At 46.5% G+C, this 23,782-nt stretch overlaps 1 protein-coding gene across 6 annotated transcripts; it reads left to right on the plus strand.

Annotated features, from left to right (window-relative positions):
• The first annotated feature begins 28 nt into the window (after window positions 1–28).
• Window positions 29–23,523, plus strand: LZIC (leucine zipper and CTNNBIP1 domain containing). 6 transcript variants are annotated; one of them, XM_039912076.1, is made up of 8 exons: window positions 58–73; window positions 5,600–5,689; window positions 6,372–6,482; window positions 7,522–7,657; window positions 14,214–14,312; window positions 15,901–15,996; window positions 21,447–21,528; window positions 22,978–23,523. In XM_039912076.1, the coding sequence occupies exons 3-8, from the start codon at window positions 6,382–6,384 to the stop codon at window positions 23,034–23,036; spliced, it is 573 nt and encodes a 190-aa protein (XP_039768010.1). In that variant the 5' UTR covers window positions 58–73; window positions 5,600–5,689; window positions 6,372–6,381; the 3' UTR covers window positions 23,037–23,523. The 6 variants fall into 6 exon arrangements, with proteins under 6 accessions (XP_028921253.1, XP_039768010.1, XP_039768011.1 ...); XM_039912077.1 differs by having other exon boundaries at window positions 59–73; window positions 6,352–6,482; XM_029065420.2 differs by lacking the exon at window positions 5,600–5,689 and having other exon boundaries at window positions 29–73.
• The last annotated feature ends 259 nt before the right edge of the window (window positions 23,524–23,782 follow it).

A 23,782-nucleotide genomic window follows, 5' to 3' on the forward strand; every position in this document is an offset into this window, starting at 1 on the left:
CGCTCCCATTGGCCGATGCCCGCCGGAAGTGAAGGCGGAGAGGAAGCGCCTCTGCCCTTTCTTCGCCACGCAGGTAGGCGGGGCTGGTGTCGCGGCGGCTCCTGCCCCCGGGCCGCGCGCGCGCCGCGGGGGGAGGGGGCGGCGGGAGGGGGCGCGAGGGGGGAAGCGCGCGCGCGCGGGCGCGCGGGGCCCTGAGGTGAGGCGCGCGCGCCGGGCCCGCCGCGCGCGCTCCCAACCGTCCCCCTTAGGCGGCCATTGGTTGAGCAACAGGGTGGCCAAGGGCTAAGGCAGGGGGCCTGGGAGGCAGGAGGTCGTGGGTTCTAATCCCGCCGCCCCCACCGGTCACCTGGGGGGCTGGGGGCGAATCAGAGGTCAGGGGTTCGAATCCAGGCTCTGCCCCTTGGCAGCTGGGGGGGGGGGGGGACTGTGGGCCAGTCCCTTCTCTGGGCCTCAGTGGCCTCCTCTGGAAAATGGGGATGAAGACTGGGAGCCTCATGGGGGAGAGAGCCCGGGCTGGGGAGTCAGAGGTCAGGGGTTCGAATCCAGGCTCTGCCCCTTGGCAGCTGGGGGGGACTGTGGGCCAGTCCCTTCTCTGGGCCTCAGTGGCCTCCTCTGGAAAATGGGGATGAAGACTGGGAGCCTCATGGGGAAAAGAGCCCGGGCTGGGGAGTCAGAGGTCAGGGGTTCGAATCCCGGCTCTGACACCTGTCAGCTGGGGGACTGTGGGCACGTCACTTCTCTGGGCCTCAGTTGCCTCATCTGGAAAATGGGGATTAACTGTGAGCCTCACGTGGGACAACCTGATGACCCTGTATGTCCCCCAGCGCTTAGAACAGTGTTCTGCACATAGTAAGCGCTTAACAAATACCAACATTATTATCCTGGCTCTGACACCTGTCAGCAGGGTGACTGTGGGCCAGTCACTTCATTGGGCCTCAGTGGTCTCATCTGGAAAATGGGGATGAAGACTGGGAGCCTCACAGGGGACAACCTGATCAGCTTGTATCCACCCCAGTGCTTAGAACAGGGCTTGGCACATCCCAAGTGCTTAACGAATGCCTCATCATCATTATTATTATTTTCAGTGACCTCATCTGGAAAATGGGGTTGGAGACTGGGAGCCCCAAGGGGGACAACAACCTGATGACCTTGGATCCCTCCCAGCGCTTAGAACAGTGCTTGGCACATCGTAAGCGCTTAACGAATGCCATCATCATCATTATCATTATTCCCTGGGCCTCAGTTCCCTCATCTGAAAACTGGGGATGAAGCCTGTGAGCCCCACTTGGGACAACCTGATCACCTTGTATCCCTCCCAGCTCTTAGAACAGTGCTTGGCACATCATAAACGCCTAACAAATGCCATCATTATTATTATTCTTTGGGCCTAAATTACCTCATCTGGAAAATGGAGATGGAGACTGTAAACCCCAAGGGGGACCTGATGACCTTCTATCCCTCCTAGCACTTGGCACATAGTAAGCGCTTAACAAATGCCATCATTATTATTATTATTCTCTGGGCCTCAGTTCCCTCATCTGTAAAATGGGGATGGAGACAGTGAGCCCCACCTGGGACAGGGACTGTGTCCAACCCAATTTAATTGTATCCACCCCAGCGCTTAGTACAGTACCTAGCACATAGTTAAGCACTCAACAAATACCATCGTCATTATTATTATTATTAAGCGCTTACTGTGTGTCAAGCACTGTTCGAAGCACAGGGGCAGATACAAGCTGATCAGGCCGGACCGAGTCCCTGTCCCTTCAAGGGCTCACGGTCTCCTTCCCCCATTTTACAGCTGAGGTCACTGAGGCCCAGAGAAGTGAAGTGACTTGCCCAATTCTCCCTGAGCTCTGACGGCCGGGCTTGGCGCCTCAGGGTGTGGGGCCTCGGGGCCGGGGCCGGGGCCGGGCTGACCAGGAGGCCAAGCCGCTGACCGTCAGGGCTCACCACTTTGTTTTTAGAACAGGGAACCTGACCCCTGATTCTGTTGTATTTTCCCAAGCGTTTAGTACGGTGCTCTGTACATAGCAAGTGCTTAATAAACACCTCCGATTGACTGATTGATTAATTTACTGGAGGCACCTCTCCTCCAAGAGGCCTTCCCAGACTAAGCCTCACTTTTCCTCATCTCCCCCTCCCTTCTGCCTCGCCCTGACTTGCTTCCCTCCAAGCTCTTCCCTGCTTTCCCCACCCTACAGCACTTATGTATATATAATTTTATTTATTTATGCCAATGACTGTTTTATTTGTATTGATGTCTGCCTCCCCCCACCTTTAGACTGTGAGCTCGTCGTAGGCAGGGATTGTCTCTCTCTATTGCTTTACAGTGCTCTGCACGCAGTAAGCGCTCAATAAATGCAATTGAATGAATGAGTCCCCCCCCCCCCACACCACTCCCCTCTTTCACATAGACTAAAAAAAAACCATACCCCCTCCCCATTCGCCACAGTCCCACTTGCCCCTCACACCCAAGTGGTATGAGCTTCGTTGGAAATCCGATTCCGTTTAGTCCAATGACGCTGAACTGAAGTGTCTACCAACTCTCTTATATCCTACGCTCCCAAGCGCTTAGTACAGTCCTGTTCTTTGCACCCAGTGAGCACTGATTAAATACCGTCGATTGGTTGCGGGCCCCTTTCCCCTCCTGATCCACTGACCCAAGCCCGATTCCATTTCCTGGGCCACGTTGGGTCAGAGGCGGTACTCCAGGGCCACGAGGCTCAGTACCGATCTGCAGTTAATAGTGATAATGGTGGTATTTGTTAAGCGCTCGCTGCGTCCCCAACACCCCACTAGATGCCCGGGTACGTACAATACAATCAGATCGGCTCCCGTGCCAGGTGGGGGTCGTGGTCGAAGCGGGAGAGAGAACAGTTACTGAATCCCCACTTTACAGCTGAAGAAACTGAGGCACAGAAAAGTTAAAGTCGCAAAGAGTAGGCAAGTGGCAGAGACAGAATTAAAACCCAGATCTCCTGTCTCCGTCGTTGGTCTTTTCCACTAAGGGGGGGGGTCCAGGTCTATGTGATTACCCAGGTGGGCTGGGCACTGGACATGGCCACCAACCATAACTCTGTTTCCCCTTGATGTTGTCCCTATCGCCGCACAACCACACCTTTGTATTCAAAGGGGACCACACAGCACGGATGAACCTCCTGTCATCACCTGGGAAGAGACCAATAGTAAACCTATCCAGACACTCCTTCCCATTCCCTCTGGGAAAAGACTAATAGTAAGCCTTAGGAAAGTTCGTTCATTCATTGAGTCGTATTTATTGAGCGCCTTTTGTGTGCAAAGCACAGTTCTAAGCGCTTGGAAAGCACAGTTCAGCCGCAGATAGAGACAATCCCTACCCAACAACTGGCTCCCAGTCTAGAAGGGGGGAGACAGAAAACAAAACAAAACAAGTAGACAGGCATCAGTAGAATCAATATAAATAAATAGAATTATAGCTATATACAGATCATTAATAAAATAGAATAATAAATATATGTACATATATACACAGGTGCTGTGGGGCGGTGGGGGAGAGAAAAGGGAGGGAGACGGGGCGATGGGGAGGGGAGGAAGAGCAGAGGGAAAGGGGGACTCAGTCTGGGAAGGCCTCCTGGAGGAGGTGACCTTTCAGTAGGGCTGAAAGTTCCGCCGACTCAGTCTGGGAAGGCCTCCTGGAGGAGGTGACCTTTCAGTAGGGCTGAAAGTTCTGACATCACTTGGGAAGAGACCAATATTAAGCCTTAGGAAAGTTCTAATACTTATGAAGGTACAAGTCCCATCGCTTGATACCTACCCCAAAGAAGCCACAGATACAGACCAACTCAGAGAGGCAGTTGAGATGCCAGCTCTGGAGATCTCAGAAAAATATTTTTTTAAAAGGTGACCGTTCTGGATGGTTTAGACTTAGAGGCAGGAGCCAGGACAAATAATCCCTTGAGTTCCCTCCAGCTCTAGGATCAGTAATTTCATGTACAGATCCAGCAATTAGACGTGGAGGGGAATTAATGATATTTAGTGAGTGCTTAACTGTGTGCAGAACACTGTACTAAGTGCTTGGGAGAATTCAAAATGCCAGAGTTGGTAGACATGTCCCCTGCCCAAAAGGAGCTTACGGTCTGGAGTGGGGGAGATAGACATTAAAATAAATTATGGATATGTACGTAAGTGCTGTGGGGCTGAGGGAAAAGGTGAATGAAGGGTACGAATCCAAGTTCAAGAGCAATGCAGAAGGGAGAGGGAGTGGAGGAAATGAGGGAAGCCCACTTGGAGGAGATGTGATGTTAATAAGGCTTTGAAAATGGGGAGGGTGATGGAAGGGGACGGAGGTTCTGGCCGGAGGCAGGACACGGGCGACGGGTCGGCTGTCACACAGACAAGATTGAAGTACGGAGAGCAGGTTGGTGTTAGAGGAGTGAAGTGAGCGTGCTGAGGTGGAAGTAGGAAATCAGCGATGAAAGACAGGCAGGGCAAGGGGATCGAGTGCTTTAAAGCCGATGGTAAGGAGTTTCTGTCGGATGTGGAGGTGGCTGGGCAACCACTGGAGGATCTTGAGTGGAGAAATATGGACTGAATGGTTTTGTGGGAAAACGATCCAGGCCTCAGAGTGATGTATAGATTAGAGTGGGGAGAGCCAGAAGCAGGGAGATCAGCAAGGCCACATCGGTAGTTGAGGCAGGTTAGGATAAATCCTTGGATTTGACGTAGAAGCAGTTGAAGAGGAAAGGGCGTAAAACCGAATTAGAGGACAAATTGTCAACCTTGCCACCTGGTTGCAGCCTTGCCACTAATTTGTTCAATCAGTGGTATTTATTGAGATCTTAGTGCAGAGCACTGTATTAAGCACTCGAGAGAGTACAATAATAATAATAATAATAATAATAATGGCATTTGTTAAGTGCTTACTATCTGCCAAGCACTGTTCTAAGCGCTGGTGGGGATACAAGGTAATCAGGTTATCCCACGTCCACAGTGCGCTTAATTCCTGAGAATTAGGTTAATACACAGTGAAGATGTTTAGTGTTTTTTTTTTACTGTGAGCCCATCATTGGACAGGGATTGTCTGTTGCCGAATTGTACATTCCAAGCGCTTAGTACAGTGCTCTGCACATAGTAAGCACTCAATAAATACTATTGAATGAATGAATGAACCCTCCCATACACACATATTCAAATACAGAAACAGCAAGGACAAATAAGACTGTAGGGCTTCAGAAATGAATTTCTGACCCTAGATAAATCCAGCCTTAATTTAGTTCGGGTTAGTCATAGTTGTTCCCTCCAAATTTTGATGATTGTGTTCAGATTGAGGTTAGGGGCTCCAGGAAAGGGTAAAGAAGATCAGTAATTTCGATTGTGTTTGATCTGATTATACTGAATCTACCTTAGTAATCAGTTCTGTTCTTGACACAGAGTAAGTGCTTAACAAATAAGAGACTTATTGAAAATTAGGCACTGAACTTTCCTGCCCTAGAATCAATTTTGCTGTTTCGGTGATGGCTGCAGGTCTATCATTGAAAACTAGATGGTGCCCATGAATTGCTTTCCTGTGGGTAAATCTCACAAAGAATTCATTACTAGGTAAATGAGTTTTTTGCAGGTGTCCTCCTTGGAATGTATTACGGATGCTTTTTAAACCATTTTAAAAGTTTTTGGTCTCCTGGGCTTCAGACCTTTTCACTGTTCAGAGGTGCGTTTTTTTTTCTGTTTTTATTTTCTCATCAATTCAGAATTTGAATTTCTGTGGTAGTTTATTTCCAGGAATCACACAATAAGACTTTCACTTGAAATGTGTTAATTTAAAAGTTTAGCTAAGATCCTAATATGTTCCATTTATGTATCGGATCAAATGCTAGCTACTGAAATATAAGGGAATGGATACTAAAAATAGATTTTCAGATATTGTATCCTACTTTGAAAATGTTTAGTGAAGTCTTTTGATTTAAAGCCATAGAATAAATGCCATGAATCTGTTAAATCAGTAATTGTAAAAGAATATATGAAATTAGCCACAAGCCCTCCATACACCCCCGCCCCCTGTACCCTTGTTCCTTTTATGACACCCAAATTTGAGTTTTGGCATAAATAGGGACTTTTAGCAGCCCTAAGTTTAATTCCCTCGTACTCGGTTAGCTCTTCCAAAGTGATATGAAACATGAAGCCACAAAGGAAAACCAAAGAACAGTACAGCTGAGTTGTAGTTTCTGAGTTGTGATATCTTCTTTCTTAATTCTCATGTTCTAAGGCCCTGTCCTGTGCAAATTTTTTTTTATATATATGTTCTACATCTTGCTTTCAATTCATTTGCTATTTGGCTTACTTTTGTTACAACATTTTATGTCTAATTCCTAGGTGCATTTATTTTCCTATAGAAAGATTAAAATGGCTTCTAGAGGAAAAACAGAAACCAGCAAACTGAAACAGAATTTGGAAGAGCAGTTGGACAGACTGATGCAGCAGCTTCAGGATCTTGAGGAATGCAGGTGAAAGGACTAAGAGGATGATTCATTTCTTTAATGCCTATCATTTAAAAAATCTCTTAAGAGTTGTTTATGGACGGCAATCTCTGCCCTTCCTAACTGTTCAATCAATCAGTGGTATTTATTGAACACTTACTGTGTGCAGAGCACTGTACTAAGAGTTTGGGAGAGGACAGCACAACAAAGTTGGCCACCACGTTCCCCACCCATGAGGAGCTTACAGTCTAGAAGGTGAATTTATGGTCTAGAGGTGCTAAATGTGCTTCTAGAGAAGCAGCGTGGCTCAGTGAAAAGAGCCCGGACTTGGGAGTCAGAGGCCATGGGTTTGAATCCCGACTCTGCCACAGTCAGCTGTGTGACTGTGGGCAAGTCACTTCACTTCTCTGGGCCGCAGTTACCTTATCTGTAAAATGGGGATTAAAGCTGTGAGCCTCACGTGGGACAACCTGACTACCCTGAATCTCCCCCAGCGCTTAGAACAGTGCTCTGCACATAGTAAGTGCTTAACAAACACCAACATTATTACTATTATTATTATTAATAAATGTGCTGGAAATGCTGTTTCTGCCATTAGTCACCGTGTTATTTATGCAGGTAATTGAGCCCGTCATGGGCAGAGATTGTCTCTATTTGTTGCTGAATGGTAATAATAGTAATTATGGTATTTGTTAAGTGCTTACTATGTGCCACGCACTGTTCTAAGTGCTGGGGTAGATACAAGGTAATCAGGTTGTCCCACGTGGGGCTCAGAGTCTTAATCCCCATTTTACAGATGAGGGAACTGAGGCACAGAGAAGTGAAGTAACTTGCTCAAAGTCATACAGCTGGTAAGTGGCGGAGCTGGGATGAGAACCCTCGACTTTGACTCCCAAGCCCGTGCTTTTTCCACCAAGCCGCTTTCCAAGCGCTCACACAGTAAGCGCTCAATAAATATGATTGAATGAATGAATCAGACATAAGAAAGTCTGGGAATGCTTCACTAATATTTAGTCTCCTTTAGATGACTCCTGTGCATTTATATGCTTCGTTATATTCCCTTCAGAGAGGAACTTGATGCGGAGGAATATGAAGAAACCAAAAAAGAAACGCTGGAACAGCTCAATGAGTTCAATGATTCACTGAAGAAAATCATGTCTGGTGACATGACTCTGGTAGACGAACTAAGTGGGATGCAGCTGGTAAGCACAGTTCGTATTCGGGGCAGAGGTTTCTAAATAAGCGCTTATTGTGTGTCCGAGTGGGAAAATAGAAATCATAGTATCTGCTGAGTGCCTACGCTGTGTAGAGTACTGAACTGAATGCTTGGGAGAGTACAGAAAGGTTCATGACTTGTTCAGTCAGTGGGATGTATTGGCTGCTTGCTGTGGGCACAGCACTGTACTACATGCTTCGGAAGATAATAATAATAATAATGTTGGTATTTGCTAAGCGCTTACTACATGCAGAGCACTGTTCTAAGCGCTGGGGTAGATACAGAGTAATCATATCGTCCCCCGTGACACACAGTCTTAATCCCCATTTTATGGATGAGGTAAGTGAGGCACAGAGAAGTTAAGTGACTTGCCCACAGTCACACAGCTGACAAGTGGCAGAGCCGGGATTCAATACAATACGGTTGGTATATCCCTGCCCACAGGGAGCTGACAGACATTAAAATATATTACGGGTAGGGAAAATAGAAGAATCTAAGGATATGGGCGTAAGTGCTGTGCGGTTGGGGTGAGACTCAAAGTACTTAGGATTCACAGCCAAGCGGATAGATGATAGTGAAGGGAGAGCTGGTGGGAGAAATGAGGGCTTCGTCAAGAAACATGGATTGCGTCCACCCTGATTAGGTCATATCTCCCCCAGTGCTTAGTATAGTGTCTGGCTCACCACAGGCACTTAATAAATGTTCTCAGTCCCAAGCACTGAGAACAGTGCTCTGCACATAGTAAGCAGCATGGCGTAGTGGTTGAGCACAGGCTTGGGAGTCAGAAGGTATTGGGTTCTAATCCCGGCTCCGCCACTTGTCTGCTGTGTGATCTTGAGCAAGTCACTTAACTTCTCTGTGCCTCAGTTACCTCATCTGGAAAATGGGGATTAAGACTGTGAGCCCCTGTGGACAACCTGACTACCTTGTATCTACCCCTACGCTCAGAACAGTGCTTGGTTCATAGTAAGCACTTAATAAATACCTGTATTATTACCAATAAATATGAATGATTTAAAAAAATGAAAAAAAAAGACCTCTTAAGAGATGTGATTTTAGGTGGAGTTTTTTTTTAAAAAAGGGAGGGAGAGTAGTGGACTGCCAGTCCATCAGTCAATGATATTTATTGAGCGCTTGCCATGTGCAAAGCACTGTACGCAGCACTTGGGAGAGTTCAATATAACAGAGTTGGTAGATACTTTCCCTGCCCACAGTGAGCTCGGTCTAAAGGGGAAGACTGAAGGTGGAGGGAGTTCCAGGCCAGAGGGAGGACATGGACAAGGGGTTGACGGAGGGATAGAAGAGATTGAAGTGCAGAGATTAGGTTGGTGTTAGAGGACCGAAGTGTGTGGGCTGGGTTGTAGTAGGAGATCAGCGAGATAAAGTAGGAGTGGGGTGAGATGATTGAGTGCTTTAAAGCCGATGCTGAGTGTCACCCGTCGCCGGGGATGGGTTCGTTCGGCATCGGCGCAGCGAGAGAGAGAGAGAGAGGCCGGGGGTGGAAAGCCTGAGTTTTATATAAAATTTATTCCAGAGGAAGAATTGAATTATTGGTTATTTAGACACAACGAATCAACCTTCCCTTTCGGGATGAATATACTCGTATGTTACTCGCACGTGGCAGAAGACCCGGGCCCACCCAGGTGGAACTCACTTATGATTTACTCGCACGTGGGGGTGAGGCAGCCAGCTCCCACAATGTGCACACCCACTCAGGAAGAATCCACTTATGGGTTAAATCCACTTATGCATTTATGCGTTACCCGCATTTGATGAAGCGGGTAGCTCCCACCATGTTCACATCCCAGTCGGGAGGAATCCACTTAGGCATCAAGTCCAATTAGAAGGCAATGAGAAGCAGCGTGGCTCAGTGGAAAGAGCACGGGCTTTGGAGTCAGGGCTCATGAGTTCTAATCCCAGCTCTGCCACTTGTCGGCTGTGTGACTGTGGGCAAGTCACTTCACTTCTTGGCGCCTCAGTTCCCTCATCTGTAAAATGGGGATTAAGACTGTGAGCCCCACGTGGGACAACCTGATTCCCCTATGTCTACCCCAGCGCTTAGAACAGTGCTCGGCACATAGTAAGCGCCTAACAAATACCAACATTATTATTATTATTAATTATGTGCTACTCGCACTTGGTGAGGCGGCTAGCTCCCACCATGTTCACGTCCCACTCGGGAGGCATCCACTTAGACATTAAATCCACTTAAACGTTACATACCCATGGCAAAGCGTCTGGCTTCCAGCCCCACGAGCGTTCAGCAGCATGGGACACTCACCCATTCCACGGCTCCTCACTCGCTGCAGGCAGAATGACCTTCTCATGCTCTGGATGGAGGTGACCTGCAGTCAGCTGCTGCAAGTCCCGTTCCTCTGCACAGAAAGAGGCGGCAGGTATTTATCACCTTGCTCTTAGGTCATTCCAGCTTCCGGCCTCAGTTTATCCAATCTCTGCCCTCCCCCTTCCTCCATCTCTAATTTGATTGGCACGGGGCGAGGGGCACCTTCTGTATTCCCAGCCTGGGCTGTCAATCTGGAAGTTTTGGTCATGGGGGCGGTGTCCCATCCTCAATTCCGATTTCTGCCTGCTGGCTCAGGAGGTCACGAGATAGCGTTTGACCTTGAGATGGTCGGGACCCCAGAGTCACCTCGGGACATTCCACCCTTTGGCCCTCACCATCCGTGCCCACCTGACCCCACCCCTTCCTGCGTCCCCTCCAGATCACGTGGTGATGGGGTGGCACTGGGAGCCGTGTCTTCCGGCGCTGTCCGTCCCCTGACCGCATAGACCGATAACCTCCCTGGCTTGCCATGGGAACCATTTATACCAGCCAGATATATATATTCCAAATATGTCAAGATGACTTTTTGTATTTGATTCCGGAGAAGAATGAAAACCCCAGGTCACTAAAATGATTCATTCAATAGTATTTATTGAGCGCTTACTATGTGCAGAGCACTGTACTAAGCGCTTGGAATGAACAAGTCGGCAACAGATAGAGACAGTCCCTGCCGTCTGACAGGTTTACAGTCTAATCGGACGGGGACTCTCAATCTGCGGAGCTACCCATATTCAGCTAGGACTTTCTCTGCAATGAACAATACACGTTTTCCCAACACTGGCCAATTCGTTCAAACATAACACATCCTAAACACACTTTCACATGGACACGGGGGTAAAGCCAATTCCCCCGTATCAAACAAGATGTCAATTTCTGCCCACTTCAGGACAAAATGCCTAACTCTTTCTTTGTTCCTGCTCACCCACATCCATTTACATAGGAATCACCTCAAATCTCAACTATTTGGCTTTCCCAGAACGTCCTGCATTCAATGCACGCAAAACACGAGGAGGACACATTCATGCAATCATTTCAACTCTTAAAGCAGAACACTCTGCACGTTCACACTCTTAGTCAAAGAGGAGGGTGCGCCCAATCCCACGTTCACACTGTTTTCGGGACTTTAAAACAGAATGGAGATGCTTTCTGGTCATCATCAGGAACCTCTTCACCAAGGGGGTTAAGAATCAGATTTCAGCACATGCTGATCTCTCATGTAAGAATAGTTTGGTGCCTGCAACTTAAAACTAGATAAACTTAGCGTTGGTTTAACGCAGTGGGGTTAGTCCGTCAGAGGGCACTAATCCTTCCCTGCTGGCTCCGATGGACCCAAGTGTGCCAACGAGGTCCAGCGGTCACGACCTCGACCATGAGTACGGGTCAGGTCCACTCCAGGCCCAAGTCTAGCCAGCTGCTTTCTTGTGGACTCACGTCCACCTGCCCAATTGGGCCACTTCGAGGTTCTCCATCCCTGATCTGCAAGGAATTTAAACAGGCTCCCAGATCACTGTCGCCTATCGCCGATCCCATCCCCATTTATGTCACCCGTCGTCAGGGACGGGTTCGTTTGGCATCGGCGTGGCGAGAGAGAGAGAGGCCGGGGACGGAAAGCCTGAGTTTTGTATAAAATTTATTCCACGAGGCGAATTGAATTATTGGTTATTTAGACGCAACAAATAGACCTTCCCTTTCGGGCGGAATATGGTGTTAGAGCTTCCCTAACGGGAGGAATATACTATGTTACTCGAGTGTGGCAGAACACCCGAGCCCACTTATGGTTTACTCACATAAGAACCCACTTATGATTTACTCACACGTGGTGAGGCAGCCAGCTCCCACCATGTGTGCGCCCACTCAGGAGGAATCCATTTATGCGTTAAATCCACTTATGCATTAAACCCACTTATGCATTACCCACTTATGCGTTACCCACTTATGTGTTACCCACATATGGTGAGGCGGCTAGCTCCCACCATGTTCACATCCCACTCGGGAGGCATCCACTTAGGCATTAAATCCACTTAAACGTTACAGCGTGGCTCAGTGGAAGGAGCACGAGTCTAGGAATCAGAGGTCATGGGTTCTAATCCCGGCACCGCCACCTGTCAGCTATGTGACTCTGGGCAAGTCACTTAACTTCTCAGTGCCTCAGTTACTTCAACTGTCAAATGGGGATTAAGACTGTGAGCCTCACGTGGGACAACCCGATTTCCTGACTCTATTTATTGCCATTGTTCTCGTCTGTCCGTCTCCCCCGATTAGACTGTAAGCCCGTCAAACGGCAGGGACTGTCTCTATCTGTTGCCAACTTGTTCATTGCAAGCGCTTAGTACAGTGCTCTGCACATAGTAAGCGCTCAATAAATACTATTGAATGAATACCCCAGCGCTTAGAACAGAGCTCGGCACATAGTAAGCACTTAACACATACCAAAAAATTATTACAGCCATGGTGAAGTGGCTGGCTTGTAGCCTCACGAGCATTCAGCAGGACGGGATACTCACCCTTCCCACAGCTCCTCACTCGGCGCAGGCAGAGCGACCTTCTCACGCTTTGGACGGAGGCGACCTGCAGCCGGCTGCTACAAGTCTCGTTCCTCTGCCCAGAAGATTAGAGGCAGCAGGTATTTATCACCTGTGCTCTTAAGCTATTCCAGCTTCCGGCCCAGTTTATCCAATCTCTGCCCTCCCCCCCCATACCTAATTTGATTGGCATGGGGGCAAGGAGCACCTTCTGTATTTCCAGTTTGGGCTGTCAATCTGGCAGTTTTGGTCGTGGGGGTGGTATCCCATCCTCACTTCTGAGTTCTGCCTGCTGGCTCAGGAGGTCACGAGATAGCATTTAACCTTGAGATGGTCGGGACCCCAGAGTCACCTTGGGACAGTGAGAGGTTTCTGTTGATGTGGAGGTGGGTGGGCATCCAGTGGAGGCTTTTGAGGAGTGGAGATATGGAGGATAAGGATCGATCCCTACCTTTGAGGAGTGTGTAATATGGTTTTTCATTTATTCATTCACTCGTATTTGTTGAGCACTTACTATGTGCCAGGCACTATTCTAAGCTCTGGTGTAGATCCAAGGTAATCAGGTTGTCCCACGTGGGGCTCACAGTCTTAATCCCCATCTGACAGATGAGGCAACAGAGAAGTTAAGTGACTTGCCAAAAGCCACATAGCTAATAAGTGGCGGAGCCAGGATTAGAACCCCCGGCCTCTGAGTCCCAAGCCCGTGCTCTTTCCACTAAGCCACGCTGCAGAGTATTCATTCATTCAATAGTATTTATTGAGCGCTTACTATGTGCAGAGCACTGTACTAAGCGCTTGGAATGAACAAGTCGGCAACAGATAGAGACAGTCCCTGCCGTTTGATGGGCTTACAGTCTAATCGGGGGGGACGGACAGACAAGAACAATGGCAATAAATAGAGACAAGGGGAAGAACATCTCGTAAAAACGATGGCAACTAAATAGAATCAAGGCAATGTACAATTCCTTAACAAAATAAATAGGGTAATGGAAATATATACAGTTGAGCGGACGAGTACAGTGCTGAGGGGATGGGAAGGGAGAGGGGGAGGAGTGGAGGGAAAGGGGGAAAAGAGGGTTTAGCTGCGGAGAGGTGAAGGGGGGGGTGGTAGAGGGAGTAGAGGGAGAAGAGGAGCTCAGTCTGGGAAGGCCTCTTGGAGGAGGTGAGTTTTAAGTAGGGTACTGTACTACTGTACTGGGAGAGAGCAATGAAACAATAAACAGACCCGTTCCCTGTCCACAATGAGCTTACAGTCTAGACAGGGGAAAGGCAGGCATTAATATAAATAAATAAATTATAGATATGTACATAAATGCTGAGGGGTTGGGAGGGGCTGGGCCGGGAGAAGAACAAAGGGAGTCAGTCAGGGCGACACAGAAGGCGGTAGGTTTTGCCACTGTGCTCTCTGGGTGTATACCAGGCATCGTAGCACGTGCATTCCGGATGCTTCAGTCATATCTGACAGTCTGAACTACCCTAAGGACGTTGAGTATTTGAATCATTTGAGCATCACAGCATTAATATGCACAGTGAGGGGTGTCATGTTTTAGCATTGTCAAGGGAACAAACAGAAAAGACCTAGGTGTCTGGAATTGTGTGAAGTTCTCCCTACTTACTGCAGTAATGTGTAGCTCTCTGACATGATTTAAATGGCCTTTATCTTCTTGTACTCCTAGGCTATTCAAGCAGCAATCAGCCAGGCCTTTAAAACTCCTGAAGTCATCAGATTATTTGCAAAGAAACAGCCCGGCCAGCTGCGAACAAGGTTGGCAGAGGTAAAGGTTTTTTTTTTATTTGTGGGGTCATTGTTTGTCGCATTTCTTCTCCCACTCCAAGGTTTTTGTTTGTTTGTTTTGTTTTTATGGTATTTGTTAAGCATTTACCGTGTGCCAGGCACTGTTCTAAGCACTGAGGTAGGTGAAAGCCAATCAGGTTGACGGAGTCTATGTCCCACATGGAGCTCACAGTCTTCACCCCCATTTTACAGATGCCGTAACTGAGGCACAGAGAAATGAAGTGACTCGCCCAAGTCACTCAGGTTTTCTGAATTTTATATCTGATGCATTTGGTTCTGCCAAGAACACAGTGTTTTCACTATGTTTTTGGATGGGATACCATGGTAAAATTCAGAAATGTTCTTTTGACCACTCGTGGCTGTTTAGATACAGTATGATGAGGTGTTGGAAAAAAAACAAACAGATGTGCACTTCTTCCAATACCATGAGTGAGTCATCCTTACCGCGGAGCTCAGCAAGAATGCAACCTCAAAATTATAGGACAACTAGATGTATTCTACTAAATTGGCCTTTAGAGGTACAACCTGTAATTTTTGGGTGAGTTACAGTATTGTTTTCTCCTCTGTGAACTTTAATATAGCAATCATTGGGAAAAATGAATTCAAGCAATGCCAACTATGTCATAAAACTCACCTTTACTAAAATTAATGATGTGCTGAGTCCACCCGTTCCAATTTCACTTCAGTTTCCAATTAGCAGGCAATAATATTATTACTTTAGGTGTAAATGACATTTCTCATGTAGGAATATGAAAGACCTTTACAAGTGAATTAACAAAGCCTAAGGTGGTAACCGGCTTATTTTACAGACATGAATACACAAAGCACTGATCTGTTTAGTTTTTTGTATCAAAGGAAACGTCAATCAATAGAAATACTTGAAATAAATTCCAAGAGTTCTAAAAAAGACACCTTGCTTTAAACCATTACAGACTCTTCCAATCCAATGAGATAAGGCTACTGGTTCCACCTTGTATCTAGGGGATAATTTCCTTCATCTAAAACAACAATGCTATTCATTCCCAGTTAGCAGAAGTCAGAAAAAAAATAGTGGTAGGAATCAGAATTGAACCTTATTTTTAAAAAAATGGTATTTAAGTACTTACTATGTGCCAGGCACTGTATTAGGCGCTGGGGTAAATACAAGGTAATCAGGTTGAACACAGTCCATGCCCCACATGAGACTCACAGTTTTAGTCCCCATTTTACAGATGGGGTAAGTGACGCCCAGAGAAGTGAAGTGACTTGCCCAAGGTCACACAGCAGACAGTTGGCAGAGTCAGGATTAGAACTCAGGTCCCCTGACTCCCAAGCCCATGCTCTTTCCACTAGGTCATGCTGCTTCTACAGAAATGCTTCTGCTTCTTCCTTTAATGGAAACACTCGAGGAATCTTGCCCTGTGCCTGCTTCTTGTCCATCCTATCAATCTGTGTCTTTCGTGACCACTAAATTCACTCATAAAGATTTTAAAAAGCAACTTAGTCTGAAAATCTGGGAACGGTACTCGAAAATTTTACTTCTCGGGCTGCTAGCTGAATGACCCATTCTTGGCAATCATCCTTTATAGATGGACAGAGACCTGATGGTAGGAAAACTGGAAAAAAACCTGTATACACAACAGAAGGTGGAGATTCTAACAGCTCTAAGAAAACTTGGAGAGAAGGTACAGTATTGGCCTTGGATTTATCAAATTTCACATGAAGCAGAAGGGAAGATGGATTATACTATAGCAAGTTCTTGTCTTGTGATGTGGAACAAAGGCTTCAAGGCTGTCCATCACCTTGCCCCCTCCTACCTCACCTCCCTTCTCTCTTTCTACTGCCCACCCCACATGCTTCGCTCTTCTCCCGCTCACCTCCTCACCGTCCCCCATTCTCGCCTATCCCGCCATCGACCTCTAGCCCACATCCTCCCACAGTCCTGGAATAATAATAATAATAATAATGTTGGTATTTGTTAAGCGCTTACTATGTGCCGAGCACTGTTCTAAGCGCTGGGGTAGACATAGGGGAATCAGGTTGTCCCATGTGGGGCTCACAGTCTTAATCCCCATTTTACAGATGAGGGAACTGAGGCACAGAGAAGTTAAGTGACTTGCCCACAGTCACTCAGCCGACAAGTGGCAGAGTGCCCTCCCTCCTCACCTCCGCCAAACTAACTCTTTTCCCCTCTTCAAAGCCCTATTGAGAGATCACCTCCTCCAAGAGGCCTTCCCAGACTGAGCTTCCCCTTTTCCCTCTGCTTCCTCTGCTCCCTCTCTGCTCCCCTTCTGCTCCCTCCCCCTTAACCCTTCACCTCCCCTCAGCTAAGCCCCCTTTCCCTCTGCTCCTCCCCCTCTCCCTTCCCCTCAGCACTGTGCTCATTTGTATATATTTTTATTACCCTATTTATTTTGGTAATGAGGTGTACATCCCCTTGATTCTATTTATCGTGATTATGTTGTCTTGTTTTTGTCCGTCTGTCTCCCCCGATTAGACTGTGAGCCCATCATTGGGCAGGGATTGTCTCTATCTGTTGCCGAATTGTCCATTCCAAGTGCTTAGTACAGTGCTCTGCACATAGTAAGCGCTCAATAAATACTATTGAATTAAGCTAGGTCCCAGTTCGTTATGGTATTTATTAACCACTTACCCTAGGCCAAGCCTTGTGCTAAGCGCTAGAGGTTCAAAATAATCCGATCAAGCACGAGCCCCGTCCCACCATCGAAGCAGGGGTAAGCAAGGCCATAATAAAGTAAAAACAAAATGGGGAAAACAGTAAATTACAATAAAATAACTGCTGAGACAAGAGCTACCACAGTTCTCTGAGGGTTCAGGTTCCTCATCGTTCAGTTAATCAATCGGTGGTATTTATTGAGCACTTACAGTGTGCAAAGCACTGTACTAAGCATTTGGGAGAGTACAACATAACAGTATAACAGAGTTGGTAGGCACCTCCCTTGCCCACAAGGAGCTTACAGTCTAGAGGTAGAGACCGACATTGATATAAATAAATTACAGAGAAGTTCATAAATTCTGTCCCAAACTGTACATTCCAAGGGCTTAGTACAGTGCCCTGCACATAGTAAGTGCTCAATAAATACTATTAAGTGAATAGTGAGAGGTGTAGAAAAGAAGAAAATCAGGGCGACGCTCCAGGCAAAAGTCCTTGGTTGTAAACTCTCACAGCCTCTGGATTGCAAGAGTTAGTTCTAAAGTGTCCTACAGAGGAGAGGAACGTGTTTCTTGGATTTGTCAGACAAGGGCTGGCCCGGGCAGTGGGCGTCCCCATGGGCCCTAGATCGCCCAGTCTTGGGGGTCCTGAGCCACATGGATCTCTGCTTTTATTTCAACAGCGGGAGGCACGGAAAAGCCTGTCATCTTGCCAACTGTGGAATGGTTGGGCATCTAGGTAGTTGAATTATTCAGCCTTCCTTTCCTCTCCCCACCTTCAAAGCCCTATGAAAATCATAACTACTCCCAGAGATCTTCCCCGACTAAGTCCTCATTTCCCCTACTCCCTCCCCCTTCAGTGACGTCCTTGTTCTTGGACCTGTACCCTTTAAGGACTTGATATTCACTCCACCCTCAACCCCATTGCAGTCGTTGTGGTCCAGGAATGTGTCTGTTATATTGTTCTTTCATTCATTCAGAGGTATTTATTGAGCACTTACTTTGGCAGAGCCGTGTACTAAGCGCTTGAGAGAGTACAGTACATCAATAAAGAGACGCCTTCCCTGCCCACAGTGAGCTTACAGCTGGTCGGGGGAGACAGACATTAATATAAATAAATAAATTACAGATATAATAATAATTATGGTTCTTGTTAAGGGCTTACTGTGTGCTGAGCACTGTTCTAAGCACTAGGGTAGATACAGTCCTTGTCGCACATGGGGCGCACACTCTTAATCCTCCTTTTACGGATGAGGTGACGGAGGCCGAGAGAAGTGACTTGCCCAAGGTCACTCAACAGACATGTGGCTGAGCCGGGATTAGAACCCAGGACCTTCTGACTCCTAGGCCCATGTTCTATCCACTAAGCCGTGCTGCTTTTCTTATGTATGAAAGTGCTGTGGAGCTGGCTGTTGTATTGTGCTCTCCCAAGCGCTTAGTACAGTGCTCTGCACACCATAAACACTCAATAAATAAGATTGACTTATATACATATCTGTAATCAATTCTGTCTATTCCCCTCTAGACTGTAAACTCCTTGTGGGAACGGAATGTGTCTTTCAACCCTGTTGTTTTGTACTCTCCAAAGCCACGACAACGTTCTGCACACAGTATGTGCTCAGTGGAAAGAACCCGGGCTTGGGAGAGGTCATGGGTTCGAATCCAGGATCAGTCACTTGGCAGCTGTGTGACCTTGGGCAAGTCACTTAACTTCTCTGAGCCTCAGTTCCCTCATCTGTAAAATGGGGATTAAGACTGTGAGCCCCACGTGGGACAACCTGATTCCCTTGTGTCTACCCCAGCACTTAGAACAGTGCTCTGCACATAGTAAGCGCTTAACAAATACCAACATTATTAGAACAGTGCTCTGCACATAGTAAGCACTTAACAAATACCAACATTATTATTAAATACCATTGATTCATTGAATGAATGATTGATTGATAAAATAGCATCTGAAAATTTACAGTTAGGGAGGAACCAGTAGTTTTCAGTTAGTGAAATTCTGTTGACTCATCCATGCCAGTTATGTAGTACTTATTTCCTGATAAGCTTTTTCAGCGTGTTTATTTCCTTTTTAAATATGTTGGAATTTAGACAGCACAGAAAATTAGTGGATGGGTTTGCAGAGGGAGAGAGGATTTTTTTTTTAATGATCATTCAGAAAATTTCATTTTTACACCAAATTCGCCTGAAGCAAACTTCACACACATGCAAAAAACTACCAAACATAATCTGTGATAAAGCTGCGCAGACACATCATCATTAGAAGAGTCCATCACTGTTTTCTTTGCCTCAGCTCACTTCCAAATCCTGCCATTCACATGTGTGGAGATTTACAACTATTTGTTACTCAGGGAGCATTAACCTGAATTCTCTTATCTCTGGGTGGCAGTGAATTCAAGTTGGGGTGAGTATGGTTTCTCTAGACTGTAAACTCGTTGTGGGCAGGGAATGAGTCTGTTTATTGCTGTGTTGTACTCTCCCAAGCGCTTAGTTCAGAGCTCTGCACAATCCTAGGTCCGCCACTTGTCTGCTGTGTGACCTTGGGCAAATCACTTAACTTCTCTGTGCCTCGGTTATAACACTGGGGATAACACTGTGCCCCCCATGTGGGCCGGAGACTGTGTCCAACCTGATTACCTTGTATCCACCCCAGTGCTTAGAACAGTGCTTGGCACATAGCAAGCCCTTAACAAACACCGTTATTATTATTAGTAGTAGTAATAAGCTCTCAATAAACTTCCTTTGGGTTCGCTTTTTATAAAACTAAAGTGTTCCCTGGTGAGTCCCCAAGAAACAACTGTAACTTATCAAGGAAATGACAGAAAACTACGAACCTCCTTGCCAGAATCCAGAGACGTGGCAGATAGATCTCCGCTCTCTGGGTAAGATCCATAGACTCTCCCAACTCCTTATTCCATCCCCCATCCCCCCCGGCCAACCTCGGTGGCCTCAGCATTGCCTCAGGGTTCAGACACGCTAGCAGAAGCGGGATAGGAATGCCAAGTCCTCCTGCCCTCTGCCCACCAGGCAAAACTGTCAGTGATATGTGGCTTTTTTTAAAAAAATGGTATTTATTAAGCACTTACTGTGTGCCAGGCACTATACTAAGCGCTGGAGTAGGTACAAGCTAATCAGTTTGGATACATCCCAGGTCCCACTGGGGCTCACAATCTTAATCCCCATTTTACAGATGAGGGAACTGAGGCACAGAGAAGTGAAGTGACTTGCTCAAGGTCACCCGGCAGACAAATGGCAGAGCTGAGATTAGAGAACCCAGGTCCTTCTGACTGCCAGGTCCGTGTTCAGGTCCACCCAAGGCCCCCAGGAAGAACCATTTCCTCAGCAATCCTGCCTTGTTTCCATGAATAATCTGGAATTTTCTGGTTCTAGTGAGCAGAATTACCCCAGAAAATACCTAAAGCTAAGCTCCGTTGGTTAGCTGATTTGGATTGAGTGGAAACGAGGAAATTTGGGTCCTAATCCCAGTTCTGTCTTTCGCTGGCTGACATGGGTGAAGGCGACACAGCACCTCACAGGGTGTCGCCCCCATGCTCTTAATTCCCATTTTACAGAAAAGGTAACCGAGGCACAGAAAAGTGAAGTGACTTACCCAAGGTCACATGGCGATCATGTGGCAGAACCAGGATTAAGCACTCGGTACAGTGCTCTGCACACAGTAAGCGCTCAATAAATACGATTGAATGAATGAATGAATGGTTACTCACATGTCGCACTTGGAGCCTAAACGGGAACACTGGCTGGCAAGGACGAGAGAATGTAAGTGACAGTTTGCAAGCCACTGGCACTATAATCAGTTCCTCGGTGCAGATCCTCGATCTTTAAGTTCCAGGAGTGAGGTTTATCCAGTGTTCCTGACGGGAGACTCTATCACCTTATGGGTCAGGTCACAGTAGTGTCACTAAGAAACTAATGGGATCTGGGAAATGTTTGCAACCTTCTAACAGGTTGGAGGGAGGGAAGGAGGAAGGGGGAGGGAGAGTGTGTGTGTGTGTGTGTGTGTGCATTGTATAGCATTTCCCTCTATTCCATCTGTTCTGATCCTGGTCTGTTTACTTTCACAAGCGATACATTTCATTAGTATCTTAATTTAGGAGCTTCTGCCTAAAAGTGAATATTAACCATACAGCTAAATCCTCAATGAGGTGTACATCCCTTTGATTCTATTTATTGCGATTAAGTTGTCTTGGTTTTGTCTGTCCGTCTCCCCCGATTAGACTGTGAGCCCATCGATGGGCAGGGATTGTCTCTATCTGTTGCCAAGTTGTCCATTCCAAGCCCTTAGTCCAGTGCTCTGCACAGAGGAAACGCTCAATAAATACTATTGAATGAATGAATGAATGGTCCTACAGAGATGATCTGGTGAATGGGAGTTGTTTATGCATTTGAAAGTTTGGGCATCCTTGCTACCTGGCCCTTCTTTTTCCTTTCTGTGTAGTTAACTCCAGAGGATGAGGACTTCTTGTTGGCCAATGCAGGCGCAGTCCTTAGCCAGTTTGAGCGAGTCTCTAGTGACCTTGGTGAGTTTCCTTTGCTCTCTGAAATCTAAATGTTTGTCTTATCTAAACTGAACTTGGGTGTGGATGAGATGGAATAAAGGCTCCTTTCTAAACTGTAACTGCAAAATTTAATTTTTTTCTTGCAGTATATCGATTTTATTTTCCTGGAACTATATTTCTTGAAGGATTTATCCAACCTAATATAACTATTACATGGGGTTTTCAGTTATTTGAAAATTATGGCGGACTAATCGGAAACCCCTGGGGAAGTTGGAAAGGACAGGTTCTGAATTTCTGAAAGCAAGGAGGATGCTTGCTGGAAAGGACCGGCCCTGGGAATTAGAAGTCACAGGTCGTTAGAGAAGCAGCGTGGCTCAGTGGAAAGAGCCCGGGCTTGGGAGTCAAGGGTCATGGGTTCGAATCCCAGCTCTGCCACTTGGCAGCTGTGTGACTGTGGGCAAGTCACTTCACTTCTCTGTGCCTCAGTTACCTCATCTATTAAATGGGGATTAACTGTGAGCCTCACGTGGGACAACCTGATTATACTGTATCTACCCAGTACTTAGAACAGTGCTCTGCACATAGTAAACACCTAACAAATACCAACACTATTATATTATTATTGCAACCTTGGGCAAATCACTTACTCTCTCTGGATTTCAATCGACTCCTGAAAAATGAGGCTAATTATAGCCGCTCCTCCATACCTCTCAAGGAAATTACGAGGACAGAGTGAGATAAGTGATGTGAAAGTGTTTTGGGAAAATAAACTGATGTACAAAAAACCCAACAAGGAAAAAATAAGATTCATTATAAGATCTAACATCATAGTTGGAATATTTGTGTCTGGGAAGGCATGAGGAAGGGAAGGGGTGGTCTGTGACCTTGGGTGAGTCACTTAACTTGTCTGGGCCTCAGTTCCCTCATCTGTAAAATGGGGATTAAGACTGTGAGTGCTATGTGGGATAAGGGCTGAGTCCAATCCGATTATCTTGTGTCTACCCTAGTACTTAGAACAGTGCCTGGCGCATAGTAAGTGTGAATATTATTACTAATATTATTACTATTATTTTCATCATCTATAGTTCCTGTTAATCAGTCAATCAGTGGTATTTATTGAGCGCTTACTGGGTTTAGAGCACTGTACTAAGAGTTTGGTGGAGTACAGGACAATAGAGTTGGTAGACCTGATCCTTGCTCTCAAGGAGCTTACAGTCTAGTGGGGAGACAAACATTAAAGAAATTTCATATAGGGGAGGCAGCAGAGTATAAGGATAGGTACATAAGGGCCGTGGGACTGGGGGTAGGGTGAGTGTCAAAGTCTTTAGGGGATACAAGCCCAAGGGCATGGGGGACGTAGAGGGGAACGAGAATAGGATGGGGAGATGGAAGATGAGGCAGGGAAAGCCTGGGTCTGTATGTTGCATTTGAGATAACTTTGTGCTGCTTGTTGTCCATCTTTCTCCGTAGGCTCTGGGGACAAAGTCCTTGCTCTGGCGAGTTTTGAAGTAGGAAAAACAAAAAAATGATGAGGAGTGTGAATTGGGAACCCTCCCTTCTGTAGTCACAATCATCGGACATTGACCGAGTCGTAGATGACGATTTTTTTTTTCTTCTGGGGATTAGAAGTCATTACACAGAAACCAAGAAGATCCTTAGTGAGGAGTCAGTCATTAAAGTGCACTTGTGACCTCAGTCTAACAAACCTCCCGGGATCCCTCCAGAAGGTACATACTGGTGGTCCTTTTAAAAAAAGAAATTGTCCTAGAATTTGCTTCTTCAAGAGACCAGAAAAGGAAATGTGTGTTCCTTTTTATGCCTGTGAGCTTCTCTGCCTCAGTTAAAGCTCCTTGTTTGCCCGTTCTGGCGAAGCAAGCCCATTCAGGCATATCTAAAGAGGAGAACCACTCCTCTCTTTCTCATGCCTCTTCCCTGCAAGGCTCAAGTCTGTGTCTGAAGTCTTCTTTCTTTAAGGAAGCTTGTACTCTACCATTAAAAACAAAACCAGAAAAGAAACATGTTTGTTGAAGTCAATCATTTTGAAAACTGGTGTAACCCAGGAAAAAAAGGACTGAAGACGGGCTGAGGATCCCACCGGTCGGTCTGTTTGCTCTCTGTCTGTGAATGGGACCATTGTGTCTTTGAGTTCTGACCAAGAAACAATGGGAGTCCTGTTGGGAGCCTCCCAGAGGAACTCAGCCTCCTGTGTTGACACACTCGGAAAGCCAAAGGAAATGGCAGCCAGAGGCCCTTTCTTGGTGACCTCTTGCAGGAG

The sequence above is a fragment of the Ornithorhynchus anatinus genome, chromosome 5 (assembly GCF_004115215.2).
Source record: "Ornithorhynchus anatinus isolate Pmale09 chromosome 5, mOrnAna1.pri.v4, whole genome shotgun sequence".
In the NCBI taxonomy this organism is placed as follows: Eukaryota; Metazoa; Chordata; class Mammalia; order Monotremata; family Ornithorhynchidae; genus Ornithorhynchus; species Ornithorhynchus anatinus.

Coding starts and splice junctions, on each gene's coding strand:
- LZIC (XM_029065420.2), top strand. CDS start 6,382: ATGGCTTCTAGAGGAAAAACAGAAACCAGCAAACTGAAACAGAATTTG. Junction 7,658..14,213: donor AACTAAGTGGGATGCAGCTG/GTAAGCACAGTT, acceptor TTGTACTCCTAG/GCTATTCAAGCAGCAATCAG. Junction 21,529..22,977: donor GCGAGTCTCTAGTGACCTTG/GTGAGTTTCCTT, acceptor CTTTCTCCGTAG/GCTCTGGGGACAAAGTCCTT.